This window comes from Talpa europaea, assembly GCF_964194135.1.
Source record: "Talpa europaea genome assembly, chromosome: 9".
Classification (NCBI taxonomy): Eukaryota; Metazoa; Chordata; class Mammalia; order Eulipotyphla; family Talpidae; genus Talpa; species Talpa europaea.
Window position 1 is genome coordinate 82,835,370 of NC_140076.1, and position 26,666 is coordinate 82,862,035.

General features: G+C 41.8%; 1 protein-coding gene across 1 annotated transcript; it reads right to left on the minus strand.

Moving 5' to 3' along the window:
* Positions 1 to 1,426: 1,426 nt before the first annotated feature.
* HAVCR1 (hepatitis A virus cellular receptor 1) lies at positions 1,427 to 25,850 on the minus strand (the record flags this gene model as incomplete). The annotated part of the gene is made up of 8 exons (XM_084242419.1): positions 1,427 to 1,541; positions 2,968 to 3,109; positions 6,411 to 6,522; positions 11,237 to 11,292; positions 14,387 to 14,488; positions 17,332 to 17,415; positions 22,147 to 22,485; positions 25,805 to 25,850. The coding sequence occupies 8 exons, from the start codon at positions 25,848 to 25,850 to the stop codon at positions 1,427 to 1,429; spliced, it is 996 nt and encodes a 331-aa protein (XP_084098545.1).
* Positions 25,851 to 26,666: the final 816 nt, after the last annotated feature.

The window sequence follows — 26,666 nt, forward strand, 5'->3', positions numbered from 1 at the left end:
CATAAAATCTTCACATTTATGCAAGTTGCCTCAAATTTAAGAGCAAATGTCATAGTTGCCACAAAAAAATTAAGACCAAATTATGGGGTTCAATTTGAGAACCTGCATATTTCATGCTCGTATTTGCCCACAGAACCTTTTTGTAGAGGTGCCATTAATTTCCTGGAACTCTCTGAACAGTGTCAGAAATGTTACTATAGAACACAGGCGGCCTGCCCTACAGACCACTACAGTGCAAGTAACTCTAAGCCCCCAGCAAGAGTTATTTCAGGATTTACTCAAATTGAAACTAGTACCCAGCTGTGTTAACATTTCCTTATAGAAAGGTTTCTGGTGACTAAAAATATCCTTTACATTTAGCCTTTGTTAAACTCTCTTGGCAAAATCAAAAATTAAATTGTGAATAGTATTAATATTGATTCAATATGAAAAGCTCTTGATCTTTCAAAAAAAAATCCTATGTTTTTGTGTTTAGAGAATTTGGATGCACAGTAACACTATCAGACATTATTTCAATAGCAAAACAAGTCTTCTAAGACAGAAAACCTTTTGTATCTACTCCTGCCCTTTCTTTTATTCTTTTTGAATAAAAGAATATTTTGCCTCATTCTAAAAATTAGTTCAGACAGCCTGACTGTTGTGTACATAAGTGTGGGGAACTGGAGCACAGATGTAGCAGAAAGAGCATAAATGTGTTAAATCACATGGCAACTGATTTTCTCCCACTGGTGTCTACTTGGTCAACTGACTACTTGAGTTTCTTCCAACTGCTAACATACCCCTCCTGGTCCCAGGGAAAGCACCTAATGCCTTGTATTCTCAGAGCCATGAGTAAGCCATATCCACCTATTATGGTAAAACCACATTCACTTCTATTTCTCCATAGGGAAGCAAAAACCTCTACACTTTCATTTGGCAGGACCTAAGAAATATAGCATCTGGAGTTACAAGATAAAAAAAAAAAAAAAAACAGGAGATAACAATGAAATACTTCCAAGTGAAGTTAAGTCCCAAATCAGATGTGCTGATTTTAAGTCCTATCTGTAGTTCTTAAGAGTTGTGATAACTGGTTAGAAGTTCTTTTCCCATCTTCCCGGTGTCTATTCTTGATGGGTCCAGGATTCTGGGGTCTAAAAAAAATTAAATTCGAGTGTTCTTTTCAGGTTTGGGAGAAGTTCAGCAACCAGAAAGATTGATCCAGCATTAGTATAAAAAGTTAGGCTCTGTTACCAGTGAGGTGCAGCTCCCTGATGAGCTCAGCCTACTCAAGATGGTATGTTGATGGTATGTTGATTCCAGCCATGTTGACACACCATTGGAAACTGACACAGAAAAATGGCTCTGAACTTTAAAAGGAGTCTGACATGGTGATCTCTGCTTGTAGTCTTCTGCACTTAAGGCCATGAAGTCTGAGAACCACTGAGTCTTAATCCACGACATAAGGATTGTCCTCAACAATGTAGATATTGTCTGCTGCTCGGTTACGCATTTCAGCTGCATTTTGCAAAGCTCCAATTGGAGGGCGATTCACAAAAACCATGCTGCAGAGAGAATGACTCAAGTTAGGGAAACAGACCACATCCAGTTTTAGCAGAGCATTTGTTCTCAGGTAGGGCAGAGAATTTACAACACCTAGAGTCACTCAATTTATGAAATGAATTGAAGCTTCCAGAGTGGCAAATATTATGTTGCAGGAAAGCTGTTTAATAAGCAGAAAACTGGGCCTCCCTGGTGGTACAAGGGATTAAGAAGCAACCTATGAAGCTATCCACAGCCACTGCAGCACAAGTTCGATTCCTGCCCAGGGAGCTACCCACATGGCACAGCAGACCTTTCCTGTCTTGCCCGCTGCTCCCCTCAGCAATGTATTTCAGTCAATCCTCCTGTTCTGTTCCCCACTCTGTCTCTGGTGAATCCTCTCACCTCCCACGCCTCTGGTCTGTACCCCAGTTATTGTATGCATAAATACATAAATCTTAAAAAAAAAAAAAAGCAGAAATTCCAAGCTGTATTCAAAAAACTCAGACTAGTCTCCTGCAAAAGACTCATGTCATAGAAGACAAAAGGTGAAAATCTAAGGCAGATGTTAAGCATCCAACAAAGGAACTAAAACAAGTTTTGTTTCTATAACTAAAACAACATGCATATCCTCAAAGGTGGCTAAGAGAGGTACTTGGCTATGTTTTCCCAACTGTCAGGGAAGGTTATTAAATCTATTTAGTGGTCCACATCCTGTGTTTAAGATAAGCATAGAATGCAAAATAATTAAAGCATACTGGACATAGTAAAATAGTAGTGTTTCACATAAGTATGTATTGGATAATGGTGTTAGAAATCTTACTGTGTCTTAATGTCCAAATGCAAAAGCCAGGATTTAGGTGATTTTTCTAATCTGCACACTCACGTAAAGTGTGCAGAAAGGTCATGAGGGTTTTGATACAGCTACTGTTTTATCATTTGTATATGGTGACTGTTTAGATTACCTAAGTCTGCCAAGAAATGACGTAGGTCATACTGAGTCATTATTCATCTCTGGTCTTGAAATGAACCAATCATACATGTGTGAAAATAGTTTAAATGTCAAATAACTCAAAATGTGTCAGGTTTCATAAAGCTGCCCGCAAAGTGATGTCAGATGGAATGCTCGTTTGTATTATGTCTTCTTCTGCTCTTTTATTCTTTTATAACATTTTCTACAATAAGTATTTTCCTGTATAATTGGGTGATAAGAAGTAGATCTTTTAGAAAGCTAGCAATGAAAGGACAGAAAGCAACTAAAAGGAGAATGACTATATTTCATGTCTTTCTGCTATGAGGAGTAATTTTTTCTCCCATTCTGGGAACCACATCATCAAAAACTTGTATAAACATGGGTTTGGGAATCTGAAAGTCCTAAGATTGAGACTTTTACCTGTGGAGTGGTATAAACTTGGATGTAACTTAACATTTCCAAGCCTGTTTTCTGACCTGTAGCTGAGAGTAACAATAGTGCCCATCTGTGGGATTAATGCTGTGAAGGGAGTGACTGCGATCACAGAAACCCATGCTTGGCTATTGTTCTCTGCACATGCTGTGGTTGGCTCATGGGCCTGATCAGACACAAGGAAGACTATGTGTGTGCAAACAACAAATGGCAGAGAACTAGAATCATGGATGGCAGGATGGATCTTGAATCAGAAAGACCTTGCTTAATGCCCCATCCATTCCTAATGGAGAAGGCTACTGGGATTTGGAAGGAAGGAGTGGTCTCCTATCATGTGTGTAAGTGGAGACCACAGTGCCAGGACACAAGTAAAGGGAATTTAGGTTTAAGTTGGGTAGTAGGGTGGATTTATAAAAACTATAAATTTGGGGGCCTCCCCTGGTGGCATAGGCGGTTGAGTGCCACGCTGTGAAGCTGTCCACAGCCTCTGCAGCACAAATTCGATCCTGGATGGCCGGGGAGATACCCACATGGCGCAGCAGACCTCTCCTGTCTCCACCACTGCTCCCTTCAGCAGTCAGTCTGCCTGTTCTGCTCCCCACTCTGCCTCTGGTGAATCCTCTCACCCTCCCGCACATATGACCTGTACCCCAGTTCTTTATGCATGAATAATTAATCTTTAAATATATATAAATAAACAATAAAATAAAATAAAAACCATAAATTCAAATTCCTATGAGGCCAAATGACTAAAGTAAAGAGCAGAATGGGCTGGGATTGGAATAGGGGATAATGGAGGCTGTTGGAGAACTGGAGGCACTTGTCTCACTTCAGGCTGTCTTCAACCTGGAGTTGTCTTCATGAAACTTTGCAGAGCTCCTTCAACTCCTTCTGGCTCAAACATCCTGCTACTCTGGTCTATATTTCCCCCTGTTATTTATCTGGAAACACTAAAAGAAACTTGCTGATTTGCTTATGAATGTTTGGTCTGGGGCCTCCCTGGTGGCACAAGGGTTTAAGTAAGGAGCAGCACTATGAAGCTATCTGCAGCCACTGCAGCACAAGTTCAATCCTCTGCCCACCAGGGTGGTGACCCACATGGTACTGCAGATCTCTCTTGTCTCACCCACTGCTCCCAACAGCAGTGTATTTTAGTCAATCCGCCTGTTCTGCTCCCCAGTCTGTCTCTGGTGAATCCTGTTACCCCCTCCACTCCCACACCACTGGCCTTTACCCCAGGGCTTGCATGCACAAACAAATAAATATTAAAAAAAAAAATCTGTCTGTATTGTTTTATCTCTTTGGACTATATTAGGCATTCAATAAACATTCAATATACAAAGCACTGAATGAAATCAAAGAAAAACCAAGCATCTTATTCAAAGGTTCCAACAAACAAGAAGCTGATTTAGTTCTCCTCCACTAGGATTGAACTGGTCCCTCAGTAGTGGCTATGGTATAATATCTGGGAATTACAAATAACTAAGGATTTCACTAGAAGGTGAGGTCAGCAAGAGATGTGCTCTTTATATGAGGGATTTCAAGCAGATCTGAAGAGATAATTCTCCAAAGAAGACACACAAATGGCCAACAGGCTCATGAAAAATGCCTATCGCCACTTATCATGAGGAAAATATAAATGAAAACCACAAAAAGGTAACATCTCACCATGTCTGAAAGAATAGAAACAACAAATGTTGGTGAGGTTGTGAAGAAAAAGGAACCCTCCCACACTGTAGGGAGGAAGTAGACTGGTTCAGGCCCTGGGGAAAACAGGAAAGTTTCTCAAAATATTAAAAATGGATCTACCATATGATCCAGCAATACCACTCTTAGGTATCTATCTAGAGAACACAAAAAACACTAATTTGAGAAGATATATGCACTCCTATGTTCAGTGCAGCACTATTTACAACAGCCAAGATTTGGAAACAACCTAAGTGCCCAAAAACTGATAAGCTGACAAAGAAGATACAGTCTTTATTACATAATGGAATAATACATAGCTATAAAAAAGATGAAATCTTACCACTTTTGACAACATGGATGGAATTAGAAATAAGTCAAGGGAGAAAGATAAATACCTGATGAGTTCATTCATATGTGGACTACAGAGGAAACAAAAAAATGACCAGACAAAACCAAAACAAAACAAAATCTAGGAATTGACTGCAGAGCTGAGGTCAAGGGGTAGAGATGAGCGAAGTGGAAGAAAATCAAGGAGGGTTATTGATATTTGAAGATCTGTGAACCTGAACTCCTAAAACTTAAAAAGTGATGTAAACCAATATTACCTCAATCAAAAATTTTGTTTTAATTTAAAAATTTGTATAGATATATTCTAGATTTTTCAGGATTCAGAGCTAAAGATGGAAAGTTCAGGGGGAAAAGAAAAAAGGGACAGCGAATTTTTTTTTTTTACTAGAGTAGAAGCATCCAAAGGCATTGACACAAGCCTTCTGACCTACCTGAGTTGCTGCAGCTTATTCCTCAGGCATAAATACTCTAAAGTGGGGAGGAGGTGAAGAGAAAATAAACATGTCAGCCAAAGAGTTCATGAGATATTTGTTCAAACGAGAATGTTATTTCTGCTATTATTGTAACATGAACAAAACCTATACAGAGGTCAGAGGCTGAAAAATAAATTAAGAAAGACATTAAAAAAAAAGAAAAAGTAAGGGATCCATGCCTGGTTAAGTCCTTTGGAATCTGTAGGACCTATGCATGCCCCTTGCAGTTAAGTGTCTCCTGTTCATTCATGGTTTAGGATGTCCACCCAAGCACTCTGGCTTGCTTTAATGAACTGCTAACCCATTCTGTTTAATTTTAAAATAGGAGGCTGTGGTTCTTTCATAGGTGGCAGCTTACACATACACCACACACATCACACCACATACACACCCCACACAACGCCAGACACACCACACTACACCCACACATACCCACACAGCATACACACCAAAGACACCACATTATCCACACAAAAACACACACACTACACCCACACCATACCATATACACCACACTAAACCCATGCACACACACTATACATACCAAATGCACCATACCACACAACACACACAGTACACCCACACCACGCATGCTCACCATACTACACACACACACTTACAAAGCACTTTGTTCAGTCCTAGCCCTTTGCCTCTTCTGTTAAGGGGGTGTTAATCTCACATAACCCCTCATGGGGCTGGAAAGGGGACAAGAAAAGTCTTCCTCATTACAACAATGTGTTGTCTTCCAAATCCAAACTCTACCTGATAAACTATTACTTAGGATTCAGTTTCTCCTATGGAGAGTTTAAATTTCATTTGTATTGTGACAAGTCAATGATTTTAAGGGAAAAAGAATAAAGTTAAGAGCCAGGGAAGTTACACAAAACCCAATTCACAAGCTGTATGAGCTACTTGAATGCAGGCAGCTGGTCCTGACCCTTGCCTGTCCCCAGGGGCACAGTCCTGAAATGACTTACTTTTGGCAATCTTGACAAACAAAAGGATGAGCAATACCGCGATGATTATACTGACAATGATGGTGATCAACTTAGAGGTGATGGTCCAGGAATTCTTTGCTGGCAACACACGCTGAGGAAAGATCAGAGGATCAAAAAAGCATCTTGTTAGTTATGGGGAAGAAATGCTTCCCAAAGAGCACATCCACACGTGTTTGTCTTGCCTGGCCCTTGGCTGCTCCTGGATCCTGAGGGTAAGTAGGTGGCGAAGGATGTAACCAGAGGGTAGAGTCCCAAGACAATTCAAAATACAAGATGTGCTTTGGGCTGGTGAAAATGCTTTCAGATCTTGCTTGGGTGGTGTTTGCATACATGTATAGGCTTGTCAGACCTCAAATTGAACACTTCAAGTGGGCACACTGTATTACATACAAATTATACATATTTTCAGAAGTCTATAAGCGACTTCCTTAAATAGACCCTTTTATGATATGAAAAAAGAAAAAAAAATTTTGTTCATCTGTAAGTTGGCTTGGTGATGTTGTCTGATGTTTTCCAATATGCATCCAATCATTGAATTTGGGACTTGAATACAGACCTTATTTTCACTATAATACAAGATTCTAAACTCTGATTATATAAATGGACCTGAAAGTGGCCACTCACAGACATGACCCTGAATAACAATTAACTTAAATGCTGTGCAACTGAGTAAAAATGAGACTTTTATTTAATCTCCTAGGGCAGTACATAAAGCACCACTGCCTCCTGGAATAAGCTCGAAATATGCCAGGCATCATGCTTGAACACTTTCCATGACTTAGGTCTAACCCCCAAGCATTCCCACAGGGTAGGGACAGTGGAAGATCAGAGAGCGGGTCAAGGCTGTCCTCATGTAGAAGATTAATCTCTGGAGTTAGAAACACAACTCTTCTACTTAGTAGTTACTGTGTGACCTGGACAAGTTATTTAACCTCTCTGAATCTCTGCTTCTGTGCCTGTCCTCTGCAGCTTAAATCAGGTTCTTGGGAAAGGCCAAGTCTATTAACATTAGGAGGAAAAGGAAGAGGCTAATTTAGCATTTGAATCATCCTAGTTTAAGGGCAGAATGGCAGGGGTCTGGGAGGAAAAACTATCGCAATCCCCCTATCTACTGGGGTAAAATGGCTAGAAGGAACACATGTTGAGGAAGCCGACCTTGCTTTCACTTTTTAAAACATTCTGTTACATGAAAACTGCATGTTCATTTTGGAACGTGCAGTTCAGTGTAAAGATAGAAAAACAAAAATGAATCTTGACCCTAACATCCAAAAATAACCACTATTACTGTTTTTCCTTATACATTCTTCCAAAATGTTTTCCTTCTGCTGTTTTTCTTAATATATTAATATATTCAGAAGCTTGACTACTACCTCACATCATGCACAAAAACCAACTCAAAATGGATTAAAGAACTAGACATAAGACCTGAAACCATAAAATATATAGAAGGAAATATAGGCGAAACACTACATGACATGCACTTCAAAGACGTCTTTACAGACGCATCACCCAAAGCAGTGATAGTGAAGGCAAAGATCAACATCTGGGACTACATCAAATTAAAGAGCTTCTGCACAGCAAAAAAGACAATAGCCAAAACTAAGTGAAACCCCACCAACTGGGAGAAAATTTTTGCACCCAACACTAATGATAAAGGACTGATCACAAAAATCTACAAAGAGCTGATGAGACTCAACAAAAACAAACAAAATAATCCAATCAAAAAAATGGGCAGAAGAGCTAAAAAGAAACTTCTCTGAAGAGGAAATACAAATGGCCACCAGGCATATGAAAAAATGTTCAACATCACTTGTCACTTGCAATCAGGTAAATGCAAATCAAAACTACAATGAGATGCCTTCTCACACCAGTGAGAATGGCACATGTTAAAAAAAACTAGCAACAACAAATGTTGGCGAGGATGTGGAGAGAAAGGAACTCTCCTACACTGCTGGTGGGAGTGCAAACTGGTCCAACCACTATGGAGAGCTGTGTGGAGATTCCTCAAACTATTAAAGATAGAGCTTCCATATGATCCAGCAATTCCACTCCTAGGTTATTTACCCAAAGGACACAGAAACATTAATTCCAAAGGGCACCTGCATCCCTGTGTTTATAGCAGCACAATTTACAATAGCTAAGCTTTGGAAACAACCCAAATACCCAAAAATAGATGACTGGATCAAGCAGATGTGGTACATATACACCATGGAATATTACTCAGCTATCAAAAATGATAAACACATGCAACATGGATGGAGCTGGAAGGGATCATGCTCAGCAAAATAAGCCAGAAAGAAAAAGAAAAATACCAGATGGTCTCATTCGTAACAGGAATCTAGCAAACCTAAATATGGACCAGGAAAAGAATAACTATAAGAAAGAAAAAAATCAAAATCAACAAATAACTATGAAGCAGAGACACTCTTTGGGAGGGTGGGGAAAGGAGGGATTGGGGTCAAAAATCGGGGTTGCAATTGTATGGGGAATACAAAAATAAAAAAAAGTAAAAGAAAAAAGTACAAAAAAATAAATAAATAAATCTTTTAAAAATATATACTAATATATTCAAAATAGATTAACAGAATATATACTATTTTAAAAGTTTTTTCCATATAACGTTAACAGTCACTGTCTTCCCAAGTCAGTAAGTGTACTGCAGTAACTACATTCTATGCAATCTACGGGCCTGCTTTGCAGGCTAATGATTCCCTGATTCTTGTTGGTAACATTTCAAAATTACTAATGGCAGCAATGAATATTCTTTTTTATACAACTTCATGTCTTTTTTCAACATTCTCCTTAAGACAGAGTCCAGAAAATTGACCTACTAGGTTGAAATACAAGCCAGTGTTTTTCAAGAATCCTGGAGGCATCTTGAAGTGCTCAGTTAAGGCACAAAAAGCCAATGACTTCCCCCTGCCTGTCCTGGACTTGCTTCTAAATTGCTTCTACTTGCTGCTAACACCTATCTGCAGGTAACTGAGGTCAAAAACACCCTCACTTTCTGAATGGTTGGTGATTTTCATACGCAATGTAAAAGTCACACTACACAGTGACATGGCCCTTGCATTGTGGCAGCCTGGATACTCAGTAGGCAACTGCAAATCCAGCCCACAGCCATCAGAGCCACCAGTGCCCATGCTAGACAAGGGCTTGCTGCCACTCCTCCAGCTTGGCCTTCTCACTGTCAATAAGGCCTTTTGCCCCCACTCTCAATAATCCCACCAGGCCTGAACGGATGCCCCCTTACTATGGCACCTTCTCACATCTCACTGGTTGTGATCAGAAGGATTATCTCATACTTCAAACTGCTTTTGCTTCCAAGAGTTATTTACATATCATTAACAAACAAACAAAAAATGGAGTTTCTCCTAAGGGAGCCAAAAGAAAATGTCCTATTGAAAAATTGGCCCAACTTATTCATCAGGAGGAAACTTTGAGAAGCATCATGAAATGAGGGCCCCTTAGATTTTTCTCAAGCTTACTGGGAAAATGTGAGAACATCTTACAGAATCACAAAGTGGTGTAACAGCTGGATACCTTAACAAGTCATTGCATAGGGAGTGCCCTCAAAATCTCCATATAGGATGACATATGGCTTCTAAAAAGATATTAGGGGCATACAGGCACCCTTTCACTGATGTATTTTTGTTGCAATGGCCTCCACTTTACAGCAATTCAAAGCATGTCATTTCCTTAAAGACAATTGAAGTTTTCCTTGGTGGGCTATATTAACTCATTCTCCTTAAATTAGTTCATTTTTTTTTTTTTGCAATGTTTGGCCAGGAGAAACCTATAGTATGGTGTGTGTGTGTGTGTGTGTGTGTGCACGCACGCATGTGTGTGTAAAGTAAAATATAAGTAATCAAGCATCTGATTAGTTGAATCTGGTCCACTTAGGGAACCCTCGTACACTGTTGGCAGTATAGACTGGTCCGGCCCCTATGGAAAACAGTATGAACATTTCTCAAATATTAAAAACAGATCTACCATGTGATCCAGCAAGTCCACTCCTAGGTATCTACACAAAGAATGCAAAAACACTACTCAAAGGGATATAGGCCCTCCTATGTTCATTGCAGCCCTATTCACAACAGTCAAGTTATGGAAACAACCTACATACCGAAGGACAGAGGAGTGGATTAGAAAGTTGTAGTGCATAAATATACACATACACACACATATACATACATACATAATATACATCATATATATATATATATATATGTGATGGAATACTACTCAGCTATGAAAAAAAAGATAAAATCTTGCCATTTGCAATGACATGGAGGGAACTGGAGATTATACTAAGAGAAATAATCCAAAGGAGAAAGACAAATACCAGAGGGTTCCACTGATATGTGGAATATAAGGAAGTAAAACAAAGGGTCAGACAAAACCAAAGCAGTAATAAACCCCAGAAATATGACAGTAGAAATGAGACAACCAGAGGGGAAAGGGAGTAGAGAGCAAAGTGGGGTGGAGGCACAGTGGACTATAGTGGAGGACTTTGGATGCCTTCGTGTTTGGTATGGTGTGGTAACTTGTATCCAAAAGGTGTGATCCTATATCTTGGGATAATATACATATTGTTACCTCAATAAAGAAATTGATTCGCCTATGAATTAATTAATTAAAGCCTCCCTACTTAACAGTCAAATTCTTTTCTTTCTCTTGTTTGTGTTTTTTGAGACTAGATCAATATGTGGGTTGGTTTTGCAGAAGTAATCTCTAAATGTAACTTGCATCCAAGGAGATATAGAAGAGAATCTGGCTAATAAAATAGGAAGGAATATGCTTACAGTTTGATTGGTATGCCAAGGGCCATCTGAAGACTGTGTCACAGTGCCATTCCCATCTGCTCAACAAGAAGGAAAATTAATTAAAATTACAAAAAATATTGAATTTCCACTGCAGACACTAAATATATTCACATTGCCTTCTGGCAATGAATGAAAAGTTGAATAATAATGTGACCAAATGCTGCGGGCATAGCAAGAGCCCTATCAGGTGGCCAGCGGTTATTCATTTATCCTTCGTGTTGTGCTTCTTAACCATTTTTCATGGACCCTTCATAAACAGCCCCTCTTTTCTTCTTTATGGAAACACGTGCATGCACACAAAGTATTCAGGGAAGTCACACAAGCCTGGAGTGGGAACTTTTAAAAATGTCACCTAAAGGTAGGGAATCATGGCAGCTGTGAATGTATCCATCAGTGCCCAGAGGCCATACACACCCAGAAACCAGAACCCCCTCATACAGAATGGACACTTCATTGGTGTTACAATCAGAACATGAGTAAAATATAAACGACTGGTTCCTACAACTCCTATTTTCTATGCCGTGTGTCTAGAAGAGGAACTCTAGAAGGTATCTGTTGTAGCAACCTCAAAACCGACAGGCATTATACCACCTCAATCCCATAAAGGATATGACGCCTTTCTATCTTGAATGTTCCCATCGCAAGGGTGTTTTTGAAAACCCTATGTGTAACACAGGACATTTGAGTTGACCTTCTTAGGCAACCACAGGTCAAATACAGAATTCTCTTTTTACAGAGACTCTCCCCTCTACTAAGCTTTTGACAGCTCACAGCAACTTCTCCCAGACCATTCTCATAAATGAGGAAACAGCTGAATGGGAAAACAAAGTGCCCATTCCAGGACAAGAAGCTCTGCTCAGGACTGCCACATGCTGCAGTCCCATGAAATGAAAACTCTGTAGGTCTACAAGATATCCCACCAGGCAAGGCTACAGAACCTCATGGTGATGAAAGTGGACTGTTCATCGTCCCCTCCCCAAATCTTTACATTTTCTCTGTTTACCTTTTACTTAGTTTGAGACTACTTCTCAGCCAAAGGTAATATTAACCTAGGTTTAGGCAATAACTACAGTGTAGGTTGTGAGTGGCTAGTGCTATGACCGTCAGTAAGTCCTCCAGGTCTGGAACCGCAAGAACTTGAGTCAGCTAAAATTTGAGTTCAAATACTGACAATGCCCTTAAGCCATGTGACCTTGATTGGAGTGTGTGTATGTATGTGTGCATGTGTGTGCATATATGTGTGTATATGTAAAAATAAATGCATGCAATATGTGTTTATTTCTAGGTGGGGTAACCTTGAGATCCAAACAATTAACAGTACCCATCTCATAAAGTTGCTAAATTTGATAGTGCACATAAAGGACTTATTATGTGAGGGAAACACCACCTATTCTGAATTACTATGACATGATAAGGAGAGAAGCCCCAAGGTAGAACACCTCCTTGGGAAGTACAATGCACTTTGCAAACCTCTTTTCCTTCAGTCATCACAAACTTCTGGTGGGAAAAGGAACAATTTCCCCACACGCACACAGCTAGTGAGTGGAAGTTGAATTGGAGACTGTCAGTCTCCAAAGCAGAACCGTGGGGTCTCCCTTATGTGGCAACGGCAAGAAGTAAGAATTGAATTTATGTATTGAAAGAATTAAATTTAATGGCCCACGTGATCATGTCCTGGGCCCTGCATGTGTCCGTGGGTGGGAACCGTGTGACAGCCCTTTCAGTCCCGCATTGTTGGCTTCCAGGAGGCACCTACTCCCTAGAGACTGACTCGGGAACAGTGAGGATTTGGCTTCAGCATCTTAGACACTCCGCCAAGAAGACGGCAGTCACCAGAACCAGGGACACAGATGCTCTAGTGTCTGTTCCACTCTGGAAAGCTCTACCTTGACCAGGTTTCAGTGACATGGTATTTCAGAGAATGAGTCCACCACGCCTACTGCCTTGCTCCTCACTCCCTCAGGGTGTGGGGTGCAGCTGAGCCGGCTGCTTTTCCCTTGTGTTTTTATCTATTTTCACTTGTTTTTGTGCCCAGAAACAGTCCACAAAAAGGATTCCATGTTCAAAACCAAATGTCACCATGATCTCATCCCAGCCCTCTGTGAATCTCACAGCAGGGCCACTTTAAATTAACCAGTTCCCAGGAATGCTTGGCCAAAGGGAGGCCATGCAGGGGACCCCCACAGACTGTCCAGCCCTGAGGACAATGAGTCAGACAAGACACAGGAGGAGTCTTGCCCAGCCTGACCTTGTCTGGATTCAGCAGAGGTACAGGGACCCACAAAGGAGCTTTGCATTACAAAGGGGTTCAGCATGGCACTCCCCAAACTTAGGGCTATGGGGCAGAGTTCTCTGGGAAAGATGACAGAATTCAGCATTGCCTTTCTCCACCACAGGAAAGACAAGTAAATCCTACATTTCAAAAGAGTAGGGATTATATGGGGCCTGCCCAGAATGGAGACAATGGGGAGGGGGACAGGTGGAATCTGGGGAGGGGGAAGCAGGGCCTCATTGGGACACACCTCTGCATGCTGGGGTGGATGGCTTCAGCCAGTCTCAGAGTGGTGTGCACCAGCCTCACAAGGCAATGAGCTTCCTGGCTGTGTTCAGGGTATGAAGCTTAGCTAAAGAATAAATATAGGTGACCACGTTGGTCTGGATACTAGAGGGCTGGATTTAACTATTTTAAGGTCCTAAACATCAGGGAGCAAGTCCAGTACTAACTTTGTCCTCAGAACTAGCTTATTTGTTTTAGAAAAATGGGGATACACATGCAGACATTCCCAAATCCTCAAGCTACCTAGTCCAGGCACACGAATTCTGGATACTCGAAGAGTTAGAGCTACAAGTGTATCTATCACTTACTGCCTTTTAACTATGTCTTAATTCTTCACCTCATTTCATCCTCACAAGCATTCTACAAGATTGCTGGTATGCCAGCCATTTTACAAATGACAAAAACAAATTCAGAGAGTGTAAGTCATTTGTTCAAGTCACACCGCTGACTAGACTCCAGGATTGACACTCAAGTCAGATCTGTCTTATTCTAGATTATGGGCGCTCAACAATATGTCAATGGTTATCAAAAATGGAATGCTTCCAGGTGTTGAGGAAAGGAGATGAAGTTACCTGTCTGGCAAGAGCACAGTGTGGAGCTGGTAGACTGTGAGGTGCTGGTTTCCAGCGGCGTGGTTGACTGGGTTTCTGTTGGTATCGGAGAAGGTGAACTAGCTACAGGAATGAAAAGAATGGAAGAATTGTGTTCTATTGTGGAGAAGGACAAGATTTTTTTAAAACCAAAGTGACAAATTATCATCAACTTGCCATCCTGACTCCACCCAGTTCCCTTGAAGGCACCCTCTTATCTACCCACTTCCTGTTGCTAAAATCCCCTATTACAAATTTACTGGAAGGGGGCCCTGAAGTGTCTTGTAATCATCATTATAGGTATTTCATTATCATGAAGAAATCTCATCCAGATAATGATCTGGATAGTTTATCAATATATTGGACCTTAACCCCCTAGCTCCTTCTGACCAGAGACTCATCTTCCAGTTCTCACCAAAAAGTGGGTGAGAAATCACCCACTTTTTGAAATCACTTTCTTTCTTGAAATCACTCCTTTAACTGCTCTCAGGCATCTCACCTTCCCTTCCCTGAAGAGGAGATCACTAGCTGCTTCACTGGCTCTGTTTTCCTTCCTCTGAGAGCATGACTGAAGTGTAGAGCAAGTTGGAGGTGCTGGAAGGACAAGTGCTCCCAAGCTTCCCTAGCTTCTCATCAGTGTCTCAGATTCCCCTTCTCTGCCGTGGTCTTTACATTTCAACATCACCTTTTCTCATTTCTGAACTGTTTCCCTGTTTTTCTCTAAGCCTGAACATCCAACCAGGAGGTGATTCTCTTTAAGAACTAAAAACAGGATAGCTGGGCCCCCACCCTGGTGGCCTAAGGGTTAAAGTCTCAGCACTATCAAGTTCTCACCACAATGCCTGAGTTTGAACCCTGGCCAGAGAACTAACCCACACATGGCACAGCAGACTGCTCCTGTCTTGCCCACTGCTCCCCTCAGCAGTGTATTTCAGTAGATCCACCTGTTCTGTTCTCCACTCTGTCGTTAGTGAATCCTCTCACCTCCCCACACTTCTGGCCTATACCCCAGTTCTTCTATGCAAAAATTAAAATAAATTAATTAAAGAAAAAAATAAAGAACAGGACAGTTCAAAAAAGCATGTGACCAGGGTCTTTACTCAACTTAGATCTGTGCCAAAGACCATTTGAGCTTAGCTTCTTTCCCAAGTTTGGGTCTTTGTGGGCATCTATCTTGTTTTTTCTCTGCTCCTTCAAACTTACATCCAACATCATGTGGATGTTTGTGGCAAGTAGTAGGTACTAGAGGCCCCATAAAGAAGGATCAGATGTAAAGATAAATGCCCCTGCACTGGATTGGCTCCATTGTTCTCCCTGTTCAACAATAGCCTCAAAAGTTTTAGGAAAACTTTCAGGATAAGGCTCCATTAATACCGTCTCACAGGAGGTCACATGCATCTATAAAGCAAGACTCTTCTGAATCTCTGCTTTAAACTAAGTCAATCACTTACGCATGTTCGCCCAGCCTCCTGCGCTAATCCGCGAATCCATCCACCTTCCCAGGCACAAACTATGTTTTAAGAAGCTGAATCAACATGGAGAAAGTCAATAGATTCTCCAGTGTGCTCATCTGCCTGGAACAAAGCATTTTTCTTACAAACTTTTACTGCTTTAAAACCCCAGTTTTAACCCAAAGCCCTTTCTCCAAACTCAGCTCTGAGCCTAGTGCTTCAGGTCCCTGCTGGCTAAATATACACACGGTTGAATGGGCGCCGAGGGAAATCAATGTGTTCCATTCAATTGTTCTGGTGAAGGGGTAGTGACATTTCTGTTATTCCTTGGAATCCAGTCACTTCAAGGGGTCAAAGGGCTTGGGAGGCTTTGAGAAACTCCCCAAAGTTCTCTTTTTTTCATCTTAGAAATAGGTTTAAATCTAAATGTGTCCTCCGAATGACAAACTATTATATCCTCCACAAAAACATCCAATTATTCTCCGTTTTTTGTGTTAAATCTGAATTCTTGTCTGTCAGTAACTGGCCGTATGAGCCATGTGGCCTGGACTGAAAAAATGGACATGTATGTTATAAATCCCTGAATCCCTTCAATCCGATGTTTACTTTTCATCCGTATAAATACCACCTTTTGCAACTTCTAGGCTACATAAATAAGTGAAAGCAGGTTAAAGTGAAACTGTGCAAGTCATTGATTGCTCTGAAAAGATGGAGTGATTCTATTGATAAAAAGGCATTGTCAGCGAGGATGGCAGATCAAGACAAACATCTCAACATAAGCTCAGGGTCTGTGAAAACAGCACAACCCAGTAGTTAAAGCACAGGCCCCAAATTCAAGTTAATGGAGGCTGAATGCCCACTTGACCACTTGTTATGCGGATGAGCTGCAACACTGAACTTAGATCCAGGGCCTGGGTTTCCAAGGTGACAACTTAGGGCTGATCCACACCCCCCAAGCACAGGGCTGTCGGAAGAATTAAATGACAATACTGGTAAAGCCCTAAGCGTGGTCCCTGGCACACAGGAAACAGAGTTACTGAAATCTCATTTTCAAGTGGAGGGTCCCCTTCACACTGGAGTAAGTGACTCCTACTCAGAACTCCTGGGAAGCACAGGATGGTCCTCGTCTGAGCCCAGGTCTCTGGCACTCCCTATTGTTTCCTAATAAACTTGGGGTCCACGGAACCAAATCCACATCTTCACTACATGTCCAAGAGCAGTGGCCTGACCTTGTATTTTCTAGGGGGCTAATAATGAATCCCGTTGATAACTGGACAAGAAGCTATGGTCACGCTCACTCTAAAAATGTACAAAGTGCAGATATTTTGGGTAGGGGGCTCACAGACCTGTGAAGCCCATGATGGGAGCCCAGATAAGAAACCTGACCTGGATTGTCCCTCTGCCTTAACACAATGCCCTCAGTGGTCTACATTGCCTCACTGGAAGACCTCTGGGCACAGAAACACAGTGCTTTACCTGGCTTGAGGTTCTGCGTGGGTGTTGGCGTTGGAGGAGCAAAGGTGGAGACCCTAGGTGACGTTGGAAGGCTGGTGGTTCCAGCTGGAGTCAGAAATCAATATGAAGTAAGGATTAGTCTGATAGCAGGAAATAGTCCAAGAGCACCCCAGAGAGACTCTCCCAGGCAGGACTGGGCCTTTCTGTCCCAGGAACTCAGAGTTCCTCTCCTAGGTCATCAGACACCATGACTCTGAAGGTATATAGACAGGCCCACAAAAAGGAAACAGCTGTATTGAAATGCATATGTTTGAGGTTGAGAATTGGAAAATGATACCTGGGATTTGCATTGAAGCTCTTTGCAAAAACTAGCCATGCATATCAGACTTCTGTATCTTCATAAACATCTGTGCAGGAGGGGAACTGGCTACCACCTGGAACTGTCTTTGTCCTACCCTCAGTGGTGAATGACGAAGAGTTAGACCTTAGCTCTCAGGCCCAAGAGTTTACCAAATAATAGTATTTGGTGCAGTCGTCTGCTGGCCAAGGGGAGGAACAGAAGGTTCCTGCATTTGGCTAGAAGGGACCATAGGTGATAACTTCAACTCATGTCAGTCGGAAGTGGCAAAGGACCCCAAACCACCTACTAAAGCTCTCAGAGCTCCCCAGAGAGAAAGCTGAAATTATAATTAAGTTCAACACTGTATCTGATACACAAGCAGAGTCAATGAAGGACCGAATCTAGATTACTTTTTTTTCTCACCAGACACATTTTTTCCCTGCAAAAAGTTTCTTAAATCTCAACACTACTAGCTATAAAAGAAGACCTCAGGTCCCAGCATAGGGGATAATTGTTTTGAAGACACTTACCAAGCATGCAATTTCATTTGAAATCTACTCAAGTTTTGCCTTTAAGAGGAAAAAATTTTTTTTCCAATAAATTTTGTTTCTATCCCATACACAGCATTAGTCTGAAGCAGAGGTTAGTAAAGCTTCTGTAAAGGACAGAGAGTAAATGTTCCAGATTCTGGGGTCCTGTGGTCTCTTGTAATCACACAACTCTAGGTGGGAAACAGCCTTAGACAATATAGATACCAATGAAACTTTATTTATAAAACAGTTGGTGAGTCTCTTTTGTTATCTAATACAGCCCAGGTGACAGTTTGCTGACCTTGTTTTATTTTATTTTATTTTTTAAAGATTTATTTATTTATTTATACAAGCACTGGGTACAGTCAGAAGCGCGGGAGGGTGAGAGAATTCACCAGAGCCAGAGCAGGGAGCAGAACAGGCAGACTGATGAAATACACTGCTGAGGGGAGCAGCGGGCGGCAGGAGAGGTCTGCACACCATGTGGGACCCTCCTCAGGTGGCCGGGGAGCAGCCGGGGATCGAACCGGCACTGCAGAGGCTGCAGGCAGCTTCGCAACCCAGTGCTCAACCGCTGCACCATTGGGGAGGCCCTTGCTGACCTTGTTTTAATGTGTAGTCAGAGGCTTTTAAGAATCCTATCCAATCCCCTCCCTCCAGTTTAAAATCCAGGCAAGGATCAAGAAGATGTGGTACATATACACCATGGAATATTACTCAGCATTCAAAAAAGATAAACACATGCAATTTGCAGCAACATGGATGGCGCTGGAAGGGATCATGCCCAGCAAAATAAGCCAGAAAGAAAAAGAAAAATACCGGATGGTCTCACTCATAGCAGGAATCTAGAAAACTTAAATAAGGGACCAGGAAAATGAATAACTATAAGAAATTGAAAATCAAAATCAACAAAAAACTATGAACCAGAGACACTCTATGGGGGTAGGGGGCAGGAGGGGAGGGTTGGGGTCAAAATAAGGGGGTTACAATTGTATGGGGAATATAAAAATAAAATTTATGATAAAAAAAAGAAAAAATGAGTACAGAAGAATTATACCTTAGTATAATAAAGGCCCCATATAATAAATTCATAACCAACATCATACTTAATGGTGAAAAGTGGAAAACTTTTCTAAAATCTGGAGCAAAACAAGGATGTCCACTATCTCTACTATTATTGACCATAATACCAGAAGGCATAGATAGAGCAATTAGATAAGAAAAAAAAGGCATCTATTTTGGTGTATTTTTCTCTTTTCTTTTTGAACAAAGAAACTTTATTAGAGGGTCATTTTATTTTACACCTCAGTTTGCTTAAAGTGAGTTTCCAAGAATCTATGGAAGATGTGAGAATTTACTGTGCTCTACTTTAAGGTGGCCAATGATACGAGGGTAACAACAGTTATCAATCGCAACAATAGTGATAAAATAATGCAACAAATGTTAAATAATAGGAAGATTTTTCAGCAAAGGTGGAATGTTCTGGAATTTATAAAATGTATGGAATTTCATCAGGTAGGTAGAGAGAAGAAACAAAAGAGTATAAACAGCAATGATGGACAAGTTCTCTGTTATGCCTCTCAAGAGTCAACATAGTTCCTATTGTGCTTTTTAGCTTTGTGGGTACCCTGAATGGTCAACTCAAAAATTAAACTTGCAAACTTTAAAAAAATAAATAAATAAAATAAAATCCAGGCAAAGGATTGATACTGACGCCAGCCTCAGTTTCCCTCAGTCAATAAATGGAAACAGAGTTTGAGGAAAAGCAAAGTGGTTTAATTTGTCGACAAATGAGGAGGGTAGCAGACTAACATCTGAAAGACAACCGTCCTCTCCTTTGGCAGAGTGCAGGGATATTTATTCAAAGGGGAAAAAGGGAAGGTGGGCTAGGGTCTGCAAAGGGAAGGGGGAAGGAGTCAGCATGGAGACAGGTGGGCACCAGCTTGCTTTTTTCCAACCACTGCTGTTTAACTCCTTTTCTTTGGATTGCAAGAAGACAAACCTGTCAAACAAGAGGGAAATTGCAAGAAATATGGGAAAGACAAACTTGTTAATGCTTATCTAAGAGGCTGGTCATAAAGAAGGCAAACTTGTCAAATGGGGAAACATTGCAAGAGAGGGGAGAAGACAAACTTGTTCATTCTTATCTGCAAGACCAGCCATTTGTAACTGCATCAGGATGAGGGACAAAAGCAAGCATGAAAACAGTCTGCCCCAGGAATGATGATAGAAACAATAATCTGGAGGAACCTGCTCTCCCTGCCAGTGGGTGAGACCTCCCTGCTGGCCAGCATGTCCCCTGGAAGAAGTGGGGAAACTACATAGAGAAGCCGTGAGGAAGCAGAAGCAAAGGGTGGGCGAGTGGAGGGATGGTCCCACTTCGCACAGGACCACTCAGGGACTTTGTAAACACCTGCTTCGAAGCACTAGAAAATTCTCCTGTGAGTTTCTTTCTATGTCATTTTCTTCGACTCAGCCACACCAACAATATAATGTCGCATCTCCAAATCAGTCATAACGAATCTCTCCTCAATTTCTCCTCTGTCTAGAGTGCACAGTATGGCTGGTTTCTCTGGGCTTCTCTAAACTGCCTCCCAGACAGAGTTTCCCTACAGTCAGCTGTTTTCTATGCCAGAATTAACCTTATCTAACTATTCTTCAGAAGGGAAACAAGCCAAGTCCAAAAGTTAGGAAATTACAAAGTCAAGTTCCCCTTAATTTAAAAGGAGAGACTTGGCTTATTAAAAGTACAGGTATTGGGCCTCCCTGGTGGTGCAAGGGGTTAAGATGCAACTTATGACGCCGTCTGCAGCCACTGCAGCACAAGTTCCATCCCCGGCCAGGGAGCAACCCACATGGTGCAGCAGACCTCTCCTGACTCACCCACTGCTCCCCTCAGCAGTGTATTTCAGTCAATCTGCCTGTTCTGCTCCCCACTGTCTCTGGTGAATCCTCTCACCCCCCACATCTCTGGCCTGAAACCCAGAGTTTGTATGCATAAATAAATTAATCTTTAAAAAAAAGGTACAGGTATTAAGTCCTATACTCCACATCAGAGTCTCGGGAAGAGCGCCAGGGACCAGGAAATCCTCAAGAACTGCTCCTTTTACCCAATGGCAAGGAAAACTAGGTTGTCCAATCAACAGGGAAAAATGTAAACTTTCCAGATGTGGAGGTTTCATGAAGTTCTTAAAAGCAATTGGGGAACAATTATAGGCATGCACGTTTTCATGTTGCAATATGATCACCTTAATTTTTCAACAAGTAATGTCTGTGATGTGATGTGAAATATGCATGAGGGAACCCCCAGTGGTGTGTGTGTGTGTGTGTGTGTGTGTGTGTTGGAGAGGAGGACCTGAACTATTGCTGATGACCTGATGGCGCCCACAAGCTTCAAGCTCAGAGATGCATCTAAGCCACAGGGCCTCAATGGGCTGATACCTATATTATCCATTTGCAAGTCTCTTCTCCAAAATTGCTTTAAAATGTTAACAAAGGACATTCTAACATCCTTCTAAGACAGTTTCAGTGGGGGAGGGGAGGGTGGGGAGGCAGTTCTTTAAGTTGAATAAATTCAGCTTGATATGGTAATGCCCTTTTGTCTTGTTTTTGTAGTTCAACTATATTCTTTCTTACATTCTTTTTGAAACTCATTTGAAAAAACATTCATGATATTTCACTAGGTGATAGTGGCTGCTCTTTCATGCCCCAGTAGCATCTTTGAAGCTCTGCTTTGGGAAGATTTTGGGCTGCCTGGAAAGAGCCTCCAGCCTCAGGTCTTAACTCCAGGTTGGTCTTAACACTTCATGCTCCACAAGTAAAAGCAATTCTATTTCCCAAGAGTTATTGGAGAACACGATTGTCGAAACCTTCCTTTTTAACCGCAGAAGACAAAATAACTACCAAACAGAAAACTCTATGTCCGCTAACCCAGGGGAAGGCCAAAGGGAGAAGCAGACATCTCACCTGGTTTGATCTCCAATGACAAGGTGAGCTTCATGTCATTAAACCAGCCCGGGTGCTCCACTCGGCAGCAGTAACGACCACTGTCAGCCTGCACTGCTTTCTCTATGGTCAAAGATACATTCCCGTGTCTGATATTCCCTTTCAGATCATAACGCATGTTCCTGCGATGACTGACACGGGATCCATCCGTGGAGACGATCTCCTCTGTGCACCAGGAGGAGGGACAGGCCCCTCGGCCCCAGCACATGGTGGTGACTCCAGATCTGGTGGAGTAGGTGCAGGGGAGGGTGACCGGCTGCCCCTCCACCCCCCTCACTGTTGAAGAAGAAACAACAGCACCTGCAAATAGAGAGAAAACAGGTGGGAGAACTATGGGGACTACACCTGAGGGGGAAAATCAAATACTGTCCAAAAATAAATGACAATGTAAGAAAATTTTAAAAAATTATAATTATATTTAAAAAGACCTCCATCTTTTCATTTTAAATATACAGTTGCTTTATTTTCTTACATGGTTGAAACGCTTGAGGAGCACATGACTTTAAGTCTTGACTCTTAAAATTTTACTATAAGCATTTTTTGTTATATTGCCCCCCCAAAAAGCAAAAAGCAAAAAGATGTTTAGTCTTTATTGTCACCATTTTGTTTGATAGAGTTGTAGATAAAATGTAATTTAAACTTTTCTGTCATTAGGGTTCCTTCCTAATTCCTAAGACAGAAATCAACAGGTGAGAGGGAAGCAATATTTTCAGACTCGATGACTGGGACTGAATTTCTTTCCAAAAGATTTGAACCAAATGACAGTCTGGTCAGCAGCACACTCCTTACCCCGTGTACCATCTCCATGAAATATGTTTTAAAATTTCTGTTGCATTTAAGGTTTCGATTCTCAATTCTTTTTGCAACATTAAAGACTGCTCTTACTAGGCAAGTCACCTCACAACGCCTCTCAAAAAAAAAAAAAAACAGCTAATCTCTTGTTTGAGGTATTGTTGCATTGTTGGCTTGAAGGCAAAAGCCTAGTAAACACTTCAGAAAACAAATTTTAGACAATGGGTTTCTAAAACCTCCTGGAGTAGCTGAGGTTTATCATGGGCTTGAGGGTCAGTTCAAAAAAATCCAAGTAACAATCCTTTCTCCTAACCTGTGACAGCCCACACTGAACAAGGTCCACTTACCCAGGAGAGCCAACAGAAAGGAAGAACATCCACGAGTACTAAGTTATGCCTCTTAGAATATGATCCAGCAGCTCCTCTCGTAGGTATCACCCCCAAAAAGCAAAAGCACTAACTTAAAGGAATATAGGCACCCTCTTTCACTGCAGCAGTATTCACAATAGCCAAGGGATGGAAACAACTTAAGTGTCCAAGGACAGAGGAGCAGATTTAAGATAACGTGGCACATACACACAATGGTAGCCTCAGCTACAAAAAAAAAAAAAAAGGGAAATCTTGCCCTGGAGGTGATGATGCTAAGTGAAATAACTCAGAAAGAGAAAGACAAATACCAATGATTTCACTTATATGTGGAGTCTAGAAAAACAAGGGGTCAGATGAAAACAAAACAATAACACTTGATATCTGACTAGATATCTGACTATAGAACTGAAGCAAAGGGGGAGCATGGCAAGTGAAGGGGAGGGGGTCCAATGGACGATGGTGTAGGAGTGTGGGTGCCTCGTTGGTGGGTGTAGTAGCAGACATAGGAAGAGGCGCCATCCTAGACTTCTGCATCACAGACACTGTTATAAACAATGCTGCCTCCATTAAACACAAAAAAGTTTTCAAATAAAAACTACTCTTCTCTGGGTGAAGGTTCTAAAAATATGTTGTCAAGTGTGGAAAAGATAGCACTTAACAGAAATCTGAGATTTCTCTTAACTAACAAACTACTCATACTTGAATGCAGCTATAAGTTTGGGAGATGTTCTGGGAATAAAATGCCTTGTTACATAAAATAGAAATAAACTTTTTCGGGCCTCCCCGGTGGTACAGCGGTTGAGCACTTGGTTGAGAAGCTGCCCGCAGCCTCTGCAGCGCCTGTTCAATCCCCAGCTGCTCCCCGGCCACCGGAGGAGGGTCCCGCATGGCGCGCAAACCTCTCCTGCCGCCCGCTGCTCCCCTCAGCAGTGTACTTTGGTCCTTCTGCCTGCTCTGCTCCCCGCTCTGGCTCTGGTGGATTCTCTCACTCTCCTGCGCTTCTGATTGTACCCAGTGCTTGTATAAATAAAATAAATAAATCTCAAAAAAAAAAAAAAACTAACCAATCATTTAAAAAAAAAAAAGAAAGAAATAAACTTTTTCTAAAAAAAAAATGCCCTGTGTTTGGCAATTGGAGAATCTAGTTTTAAACAACTCATGTATCAAATTAAGTAGTAGAAATGATAAATACTTAAGAACGGACACTTAATTCAAATGCTGCATTTCAAAGTTTGTGAAATGCAGATAACTCAGTCTTTACACACTAAATTTTAGTTCTAAATGTACATATTAATAAAGAAAAAAGAATGAAAAATCATCAACAAATAGGTATTTAAGCAACAAGGAAATAATAAAAACAACCACAAGCTATGAACTGAGAGGAAATGACAGCAAACCATAGAGCTGACAAAGAACTTGCGTTTGTATTTGAAAAAGAGTTAGCAAGGGCCAGCATAAAGAACTCTTACAGTTCATTAATGAAAAGAAAGCTCAGTGTAAGGTTTTTTTTAATTAAAACAAAACATTTTTTCCACTGAAATCCTTTTGTTCATGATGTTTCTTCCTAATCTTTATTTTTAAACTGAAGTACAATTGGTTTCCAACAACTTTGTTAGCATTTTGGACATATAGGATCCCCCTTCTTAGTTGTAGTCACCCACCATCCCCACAAAGCACCCAGAGTCCTCCCATATGGTCCATTGTGCTCCTCCTACCTTCCCATCCCCCCCCCCCGGATGCCTCAGATCTATGGTCACCTTCAAGGGTTGGCTTCAAACTTTGTCTTTGTCTCACCCTTTGCTTGATTTCTCTCTTTTATTTCATTCCACCTAATACCATTTTTAGATTACCAATATAATTTATGCTAGTTGTAAAAATCAACTTGTAGAGTATAATAAAAAATCAATTCCCCTCCATAATCCCATGTCCAGAAATTTTAAATAAAGAATAAAGAATTTAAATTTTAAATAAAGAATAAGTTCTTTATAAATTTTGGAACAAGTCAATGCCTACATTCTCTTCCCTGCACCCATATCATAAAATGTTTTGAATTAAAATACATCTTTTTAAAAAGAAATATTTGTACATGAATAAAAATCAATCCATCAAAACGCACAAAATGATCCAAGCAAACCCTTTTTGCCTGACCATTTCTCATCCCCACTCCCACCCTTTGCTGACAACTGTTTCTATCTCTGAGACTTGCTTGCACAATATCCACCACCCCTTTTCTTTGGAAACACAATGGTAGCAGGAGACACGGCTCCATGTCAGGCCTCCTTCACTTGCCCTGGATTTTGTGACTCAGTGTTGAAGCAAATTCTTTGGGGTAAGACTTCATTTTCTTTACTCATGCACTGAACTTCTAGCCAAGTCCCAGCAGACCCCAGCCCCGCCCTCCCCCCAGCCTTCCCCCCACATCCCTGGGGCTTCTAGCCCCAGCCTACCTATTCACTTACCTGTCAGCAGGAGTAGAAGGCTGGCAATGATTACCTGCAGATGCATGACGGCACTGACCTAAGCAAAGAGAAAGCAGATGGGTCTGTGTGGTCCGGGCAGAAGGTAAGGAGCCGGCCCTGTTCTCAGATTGCCACTTCTCCTTTCAGCCTGAGTGGGGGAATCACATGGGCCTGCTCTCTGGGGAGGAGACTATGCACATGGCTTCGGGCCCCTTTTGACTCCCGTGGCCCCAGCCACAGACAGGCAGGCCATCCTGGCAGGCAGCACTCTATCCCCAGATAAGTCCTGGAGCTGATGCAGGGAGCTAACAGCCAGGAAACCAGGGGCAGGCTCAGAGGGGGCTACTCCAGCAAAGACCCACTTCCAGGGCCTCCCCTGGTGGCACAACGGTGGAGCGCTGGCCTGCGATGCTGCCCGCAGCCCCTGCAGCACCGGTTCGATGCCCAGCCACCGGAGAGGGTCCCACATGGCTTGACAGACCTCTACTGCCACGCCCCCCGCTGTTCCCCTCAGCAGTGTATTTCATCAGTCTGCCTGTCCTGTTCCCCGCTCTGGCTCTGGTGAATTCTCTCACCCTCCCGTGCTTCTGACTGTACCCAGTGCTTGGATAAATAAATAAATAAATCTTAAAAAAAAAAGAGAGAGAGAGAGACCCACCTCCAGGGGCAGAGTTACCCGGGGCCTCTGAGATGGCAACCAGCTGACCTGTATTGGGGTCAGCTAGTTCCTGCTTGGTGGCCCCAATGGCCAATCCCCCACTTCCATCATAGAGCCAAGCTTACTATTAGCAAAAATGCAGCAAGAGTGTGAGTGTGAGTGTGAGTGAATCATTGTTTTCTGATCTGCTACAGGAAGCAGTGA